This window comes from Lissotriton vulgaris, chromosome 9 (assembly GCF_964263255.1).
Source record: "Lissotriton vulgaris chromosome 9, aLisVul1.2, whole genome shotgun sequence".
NCBI classification, from domain to species: Eukaryota; Metazoa; Chordata; class Amphibia; order Caudata; family Salamandridae; genus Lissotriton; species Lissotriton vulgaris.
The window spans coordinates 738,511,328-738,520,277 of NC_141697.1; the positions used below are offsets into that span (position 1 = coordinate 738,511,328).

The following is an 8,950-nucleotide window of genomic DNA, read 5'->3' on the forward strand; positions in this document are numbered from 1 at the left end:
TTAGTGGCATCCAGTTACCTGGGGACAGGTAACCTAGATACCACAGTACAGAAAAATAACTAAAGACCACTTCCTCCAATGATGATTTGCCTTGTTGCTGAAAATGTAAATACATTGGTGGAACCCTGCTGAAGACGGCATTCTGATTCTATATTTTGTGTCTATGACGCTCGGACTCTTGCATTGTTGTCTGTTGTCTGTGTCTATGTGCGTGTCTGGGAGTCTGGCATGTCTGCCAGCAGGGACAGTGTTCAGAAGTGGAGGAAGCGCCCAGAGCTGGGCAGCGGTGAGGCAGGCTAAAGTTTGACGGACTTCAACTGCTGTGCTCAGCCCCCTCCTTATTCCTGCTCACCTTGAACGACGGGACGGGCCGAGGCAACAGCATGATGGTGACCATTGATCTCGAGCAGGAGTGCTTGAAGGACTCGCCCCGTTTCAGAGCCGCTTTGAAGGAAGTTGACGGTGAGGTGACGGAACTGGAAGTGAAACTTGATAAGCTTGTTCAGTTATGTGTTGGCATGGTTGATGCAGGCAAGGCCTTTTGTGCTGCCAACAAGCAATTTATGAATGGCATTCGGGACCTCGCACAGTATTTAAGCAAGGATGTGCTGATAGAGTCTAGCTTGACAAAGTTTTCAGACAGCCTCCAAGAAGTGATCAATTATCACACAATCCTGTTTGACCAAGCTCAGAGATCCATCAAAATACAGCTCCAGATATTTATTAAGGATGATCTTCGAAAATTCAAGGATGCAAAGAAGCAGTTTGATAAGGTCAGTAAAGAAAAAGAAAACGCACTAGTTAAAAATGCCCGAGTTAAAAGAACAAAACTGCAAGAGGTAGAGGAAGCAACAAACATCTTAATTGCAAAACGAAAACGCTTCCGGCATATAGCTTTGGACAACGTCCTCCAAATCAATGCTCTTCAGTCAAAGCAGAGGTCTGAAATTTTAAAATCGATGTTGTCCTTCATGTACGCACATCTAGGCTTCTTCCACCTGGGCTTCCATCTCTTCAGTGAACTTGAACCTGTCATGAAAGAGCTTGGTTCACAGTTGGATGGGCTTGTTCTGGATGCAGCAAAAGAGAAGAGGGACATGGAACAAAAGCACTCCACTATTCAGCAAAAGGATTTCACCATCGATGATCTCCGACTTGAAGACAATGTTGATGAGGCTAATGGCATTGTAATGGAAGGATATCTCTTTAAAAGGACAAGTAATACCTTTAAAACTTGGAACAGGCACTGGTTCTCAATACAAAACAACCAACTGGCATATGAGAAAAAAATGAAGGATAGCCCCACAGTGGTTGTCGAAGATTTACGGCTCTGCACAGTTAAACACCGTGAAGACATAGCAAGACGTTTCTGCTTTGAAGTAGTCTCACCAACAAAGAGCTGTATGCTACAAGCGGACTCAGAAAAGCTGCGACAGGCATGGGTTAAAGTTGTCCAAACAAGTATTGCTACAGCATATAGTGAAAAGTGTGAGGAGACGGAGGAGCTGGATAAGACATCTTCACCTTCCACAGGAAGTCTGGACTCTGGCAGCGAGGTGAATGAGGAATTATTTGAAGGTGCAAGTATTGCTACAGCATATAGTGAAAAGTGTGATGAGACGGAGATGCTGGATAAGACATCTTCACCTTCCACAGGAAGTCTGGACTCTGGCAGCGAGGTGAAAGAGGAATTATTTGAAGGTGCAAGTATTGCTACAGCATATAGTGAAAAGAGTGATGAGACAGAGAAGCTGGATAAGACATCTTCACCTTCCACAGGAAGTCTGGACTCTGGCAGCGAGGTGAAAGAGGATTTATTTGAATGTGCAAGTATTGCTACAGCATATAGTGAAAAGAGTGATGAGACAGAGAAGCTGGATAAGACATCTTCACCTTCCACAGGAAGTCTGGACTCTGGCAGCGAGGTGAAAGAGGATTTATTTGAATGTGCAAGTATTGCTACAGCATATAGTGAAAAGAGTGATGAGATGGAGAAGCTGGATAAGACATCTTCACCTTCCACAGGAAGTCTGGACTCTGGCAGCGAGGTGAAAGAGGAATTATTTGAAGGTGCAAGTATTGCTACAGCATATAGTGAAAAGAGTGATGAGACAGAGAAGCTGGATAAGACATCTTCACCTTCCACAGGAAGTCTGGACTCTGGCAGCGAGGTGAAAGAGGATTTATTTGAATGTGCAAGTATTGCTACAGCATATAGTGAAAAGAGTGATGAGACGGAGAAGCTGGATAAGACATCTTCACCTTCCACAGGAAGTCTGGACTCTGGCAGCGAGGTGAAAGAGGAATTATTTGAAGGTGCAAGTATTGCTACAGCATATAGTGAAAAGAATGATGAGACGGAGACGCTGGATAAGACATCTTCACCTTCCACAGGAAGTCTGGACTCTGGTAGCGAGGTGAAAGAGGAATTATTTGAAGGTGCAAGTATTGCTACAGCATATAGGGAAAAGAGTGATGAGACGGAGACGCTGGATAAGACATCTTCACCTTCCACACGAAGTCTGGACTCTGGCAGCGAGGTGAAAGAGGAATTATTTGAAGGTGCAAGTATTGCTACAGCACATAGTGAAAAGAGTGATGAGACGGAGAAGCTGGATAAGACATCTTCACCTTCCACAGGAAGTCTGGACTCTGGCAGCGAGGTGAAAGAGGAATTATTTGAAGGTGCAAGTATTGCTACAGCATATAGTGAAAAGAGTGATGAGACAGAGAAGCTGGATAAGACATCTTCACCTTCCACAGGAAGTCTGGACTCTGGCAGCGAGGTGAAAGAGGAATTATTTGAAGGTGCAAGTATTGCTACAGCATATAGTGAAAAGAGTGATGAGACAGAGAAGCTGGATAAGACATCTTCACCTTCCACAGGAAGTCTAGACTCTGGCAGCGAGGTGAAAGAGGAATTATTTGAAGGTGCAAGTATTGCTACAGCATATAGTGAAAAGAGTGATGAGACGGAGAAGCTGGATAAGACATCTTCACCTTCCACGGGAAGTCTGGACTCTGGCAGCGAGGTGAAAGAGGAATTATTCGAAGGTGCAAGTATTGCTACTGCATATAGTGAAAAGAGTGATGAGACAGAGAAGCTGGATAAGACATCTTCACCTTCCACAGGAAGTCTGGACTCTGGCAGCGAGGTGAAAGAGGATTTATTTGAATGTGCAAGTATTGCTACAGCATATAGTGAAAAGAGTGATGAGATGGAGAAGCTGGATAAGACATCTTCACCTTCCACAGGAAGTCTGGACTCTGGCAGCGAGGTGCAAGAGGAATTATTTGAAGGTGAAATTGAATTACAGCTGATTCAGTGTATTGCTGGAAACTCTGTCTGCTGCGATTGTGGTCTGGCGGATCCGCCATGGGCCAGCATCAACCTTGGAATCATCCTGTGCATTGAGTGTGCTAGGATTCACAGGAGTCTTGGTGTGCACTTTTCAAAAGTAAGGTCATTAACTTTAGATACATGGGCGCCTGAATTACTAATGCTGATGCTTGAACTGGGAAATCAAGCTATTAATCAAATATATGAAGCTAAATTGAAAACCCTTGGAGTGAAGAAGCCAGACAAGGAAAGTCCAAGACTGGAAAAGGAGGAATATATCAGAGCAAAGTACGTGGAAAAGAGGTTTGTGAATCAGGACTGCGTTGCTTTACACCCTCTTGGTGGACAGAAATGGCCTTATTCCGAGTGCAAAAACGAAGACCCCAATAGTTCTGAGAAGTCCCTGGCATCACAGGATCACTTCTCAACATCTTCCAGAAGTTCAGTGGAAAGCAACAACAGTGGAATCAACTTCAGTTCAGTTAGCAGGCGAGAACTTCTTGCATCTACTGTCTCCTCAAACAGTTTGTATGAACCAGTCCTAGAGGTCGAGAAGCGAGATTCTTCAGTATTCCAGGATTCGGAAAAGTTTCATCCAGGGCTGCACCTTTATCGAGCTGCGTATGAGGAAAGACTTCCTGATATGGCAGAAGCATTCGCACATGGCGCAGATGTTAACTGGGTGAATGCAGAGGAAAACAACGCAACACCGCTCATTCGGGCTGTGCATGGGGGTTCTTTGGTCGCCTGTGAATTCCTGCTGCAGAATGGCGCCAATGTTAATCACATGGATCTGTGTGGCAGAGGACCCCTGCATCATGCAACTGTTTTAGGGCACACTGGGCTAGTCTGCTTATTTCTGAAGCGTTGGGCATATCAGCACGCCATAGATGAAGAAGGAAAAGACCCCTTGACTATTGCAGTTGAAGCTGCAAATACTGACATTGTAACACTGTTGCGAGGGGCAAGTATGAATGAGGAGAAGCTGGATAAGACATCTTCACCTTCCACAGGAAGTCTGGACTCTGGCAGCGAGGTGAAAGAGGATTTATTTGAATGTGCAAGTATTGCTACAGCATATAGTGAAAAGAGTGATGAGATGGAGAAGCTAGATAAGACATCTTCACCTTCCACAGGAAGTCTGGACTCTGGCAGCGAGGTGAAAGAGGAATTATTTGAAGGTGCAAGTATTGCTACAGCATATAGTGAAAAGAGTGATGAGACAGAGAAGCTGGATAAGACATCTTCACCTTCCACAGGAAGTCTGGACTCTGGTAGCGAGGTGGAAGAGGAATTATTTGAAGGTGCAAGTATTGCTACAGCATATAGTGAAAAGAGTGATGAGACGGAGAAGCTGGATAAGACATCTTCACCTTCCACAGGAAGTCTGGTCTCTGGCAGCGAGGTGAAAGAGGAATTATTTGAAGGTGCAAGTATTGCTACAGCATATAGTGAAAAGAGTGATGAGACGGAGAAGCTGGATAAGACATCTTCACCTTCCACAGGAAGTCTGGACTCTGGCAGCGAGGTGAAAGAGGAATTATTTGAAGGTGCAAGTATTGCTACAGCATATAGTGAAAAGAATGATGAGACGGAGACGCTGGATAAGACATCTTCACCTTCCACAGGAAGTCTGGACTCTGGTAGCGAGGTGAAAGAGGAATTATTTGAAGGTGCAAGTATTGCTACAGCATATAGGGAAAAAAGTGATGAGACAGAGAAGCTGGATAAGACATCTTCACCTTCCACAGGAAGTCTGGACTCTGGCAGCGAGGTGAAAGAGGAATTATTTGAAGGTGAAATTGAATTACAGCTGATTCCGTGTATTGCTGGAAACTCTGTCTGCTGCGATTGTGGTCTGGCGGATCCGCCATGGGCCAGCATCAACCTTGGAATCATCCTGTGCATTGAGTGTGCTGGGATTCACAGGAGTCTTGGTGTGCACTTTTCAAAAGTAAGGTCATTAACTTTAGATACATGGGAGCCTGAATTACTAATGCTGATGCTTGAACTGGGAAATCAAGTTATTAATCTCATATATGAAGCTAAATTGAAAACCCTTGGAGTGAAGAAGCCAGACAAGGAAAGTCCAAGACTGGAAAAGGAGGAATATATCAGAGCAAAGTACGTGGAAAAGAGGTTTGTGAATCAGGACTGCGTTGCTTCACACCCTCTTGGTGGACAGAAATGGCCTTATTCCGAGTGCAAGAACGAAGACCCCAATAGTTCTGAGAAGTCCCTGGCATCACAGGATCACTTCTCAACATCTTCCAGAAGTTCAGTGGAAAGCAACAACAGTGGAATCAACTTCAGTTCAGATAGCAGGCAAGAACTTCTTGCATCTACTGTCTCCTCAAACAGTTTGTATGAACCAGTCCTAGAGGTCGAGAAGCGAGATTCTTCAGTATTCCAGGATTCGGAAAAGTTTCATCCAGGGCTGCACCTTTATCGAGCTGCGTATGAGGAAAGACTTCCTGATATGGCAGAAGCATTGGCACATGGCGCAGATGTTAACTGGGTGAATGCAGAGGAAAACAACGCAACACCGCTCATTCAGGCTGTGCATGGGGGTTCTTTGGTCGCCTGTGAGTTCCTGCTGCAGAATGGCGCCAATGTTAATCACATGGATCTGTGTGGCAGAGGACCCCTGCATCATGCAACTGTTTTAGGGCACACTGGGCTAGTCTGCTTATTTCTGAAGCGTTGGGCATATCAGCACGCCATAGATGAAGAAGGAAAAGACCCCTTGACTATTGCAGTTGAAGCTGCAAATACTGACATTGTAACACTGTTGCGAGGGGCAAGTATGAATGAGGAGAAGCTGGATAAGACATCTTCACCTTCCACAGGAAGTCTGGACTCTGGCAGCGAGGTGAAAGAGGAATTCTTTGAAGGTGCAAGTACTGCTACAGCATATAGTGAAAAGAGTGATGAGACGGAGAAGCTGGATAAGACATCTTCACCTTCCACAGGAAGTCTGGACTCTGGCAGCGAGGTGAAAGAGGAATTATTTGAAGGTGCAAGTATTGCTACAGCATATAGTGAAAAGAGTGATGAGACAGAGAAGCTGGATAAGACATCTTCACCTTCCACAGGAAGTCTGGACTCTGGCAGCGAGGTGAAAGAGGAATTCTTTGAAGGTGCAACTACTGCTACAGCATATGGTGAAAAGAGTGATGAGACGGAGAAGCTGGATAAGACATCTTCACCTTCCACAGGAAGTCTGGACTCTGGCAGCGAGGTGGAAGAGGAATTATTTGAAGGTGCAAGTATTGCTACAGCATATAGTGAAAAGAGTGATGAGACGGAGAAGCTGGATAAGACATCTTCACCTTCCACAGGAAGTCTGGTCTCTGGCAGCGAGGTGAAAGAGGAATTATTTGAAGGTGCAAGTATTGCTACAGCATATAGTGAAAAGAGTGATGAGACGGAGAAGCTGGATAAGACATCTTCACCTTCCACAGGAAGTCTGGACTCTGGCAGCGAGGTGAAAGAGGAATTATTTGAAGGTGCAAGTATTGCTACAGCATATAGTGAAAAGAGTGATGAGACGGAGAAGCTGGATAAGACATCTTCACCTTCCACAGGAAGTCTGGACTCTGGCAGCGAGGTGAAAGAGGAATTATTTGAAGGTGCAAGTATTGCTACAGCATATAGTGAAAAGAGTGATGAGACGGAGAAGCTGGATAAGACATCTTCACCTTCCACAGGAAGTATGGACTCTGGCAGCGAGGTGAAAGAGGAATTATTTGAAGGTGAAAGTGCATTACAGCTGATTCAGTGTATTGCTGGAAACTCTGTCTGCTGCGATTGTGGTCTGGCGGATCCGCCATGGGCCAGCATCAACCTTGGAATCATCCTGTGCATTGAGTGTGCTGGGATTCACAGGAGTCTTGGTGTGCACTTTTCAAAAGTAAGGTCATTAACTTTAGATACATGGGAGCCTGAATTACTAATGCTGATGCTTGAACTGGGAAATCAAGTTATTAATCAAATATATGAAGCTAAATTGAAAACCCTTGGAGTGAAGAAGCCAGACAAGGAAAGTCCAAGACTGGAAAAGGAGGAATATATCAGAGCAAAGTACCTGGAAAAGAGGTTTGTGAATCAGGACTGCGTTGCTTCACACCCTCTTGGTGGACAGAAATGGCTTTATTCTGAGTGCAAGAACGAAGACCCCAATAGTTCTGAGAAGTCCCTGGCATCACAGGATCACTTTTCAACATCTTCCAGAAGTTCAGTGGAAAGCAACAACAGTGAAATCCACTTCAGTTCAGATGGCAGGCGAGAACTTCTTGCATCTACTGTCTCCTCAAACAGTTTGTATGAACCAGTCCTAGAGGTCGAGAAGCGAGATTCTTCAGTATTTCAGGATTCGGAAAAGTTTCATCCAGGGCTGCACCTTTATCGAGCTGCGTATGAGGAAAGCCTTCCTGATATGGCAGAAGCATTGGCACATGGCGCAGATGTTAACTGGGTGAATGCAGAGGAAAACAACGCAACACCACTCATTCAGGCTGTGCATGGGGGTTCTTTGGTCGCCTGTGAGTTCCTGCTGCAGAATGGCGCCAATGTTAATCACATGGATCTGTGTGGCAGAGGACCCCTGCATCATGCAACTGTTTTAGGGCACACTGGGCAAGTCTGCTTATTTCTGAAGCGTTGGGCAAATCAGCACGCCATAGATAAAGAAGGAAAAGACCCCTTGACTATTGCAGTTGAAGCTGCAAATACTGACATTGTAACACTGTTGCGAGGGGCAAGAATGAATGAGGAGATGCAGGAATCTGAAGGACTATATGGACAGTCAGGCGACGAGACCTACCAAGACATACTCTGTCATTTTTCACACCTGTCATCCAATAATCCTGAGAAATTAAACCTTTTCCAGCCGTCCGATACACCAAAGTCTTGAGTGATGTGGAGGAGAAAAAAGTACCCTTGTCCCTACCCCCATCTGGTGCTTCTGGAAGTAAAGTGCCTGGTACCTGGCTCATTGCCTGACTTGGGAACATTAGTTTAAGTACCGAACAGTCTGGGAGCTCCTACAGCATTTGATTGACACAATTAGTCTAGGGCTTTTATATGCAGAAAGACACCACAATGCACCAGGAATTATAAATACCTCAGCCACCAGTCTAGAAAAGTACTCCTTTGCTTTAAATGTATCAAGTTTCCACATGTTCTGACTGTCCATGTATTTCACCTTGTGGTACCTTGGGGGAAGGATAAACAGATTTGAAGACTTCTCATCGTAAATCCTAAGTGATGCAGATGCCATGCTACGTAGTGTATGTCAATTCTGGCGCCTGTTTTCCATGTAAAAAAGCACCAGTACATGTTCAAAAATTGTTTACACTTTCATTCTAGAGGGCAGCTTTAGAATATCTAATTGTAGTTTTCATGTCCTAGTCAACAATGACTAGTTTGCCATTTCAATTTTTTATCTTCAATAATGGAGATATCAGTTTTAAAAGATACATTTGGCACTGAGTTAAATGGGCCCATGTAGCATTCTCGTTTATAAAGTTGTTGACAATTTTTAAAAATTCTTTAATATTATGAATGGTATGCAAAGTACGAGGTTTTCAGAATCCTAGCTAGCACCTT

General features: G+C 44.6%; 1 protein-coding gene and 1 pseudogene across 1 annotated transcript; both read left to right on the forward strand.

Moving 5' to 3' along the window:
- Positions 1 to 383: 383 nt before the first annotated feature.
- LOC147692200 (arf-GAP with coiled-coil, ANK repeat and PH domain-containing protein 2 pseudogene) lies at positions 384 to 8,255 on the forward strand (annotated as a pseudogene).
- LOC147692201 (arf-GAP with coiled-coil, ANK repeat and PH domain-containing protein 2-like) lies at positions 2,350 to 6,462 on the forward strand. Its single transcript, XM_086937411.1, has 4 exons — positions 2,350 to 2,365; positions 3,256 to 4,356; positions 5,092 to 6,240; positions 6,455 to 6,462. Exons 1-4 carry the CDS (start codon positions 2,350 to 2,352, stop codon positions 6,460 to 6,462), a joined length of 2,274 nt encoding a protein of 757 aa, XP_086793537.1.
- Positions 8,256 to 8,950: the final 695 nt, after the last annotated feature.

Excerpts from the sequence above, each read along its gene's own strand:
- LOC147692201 (XM_086937411.1), top strand. Across the intron at positions 4,357-5,091 it reads ATCTTCACCTTCCACAGGAA|GAAGTCTGGACTCTGGCAGC; the intron begins GTCTGGACTCTG and ends CACCTTCCACAG.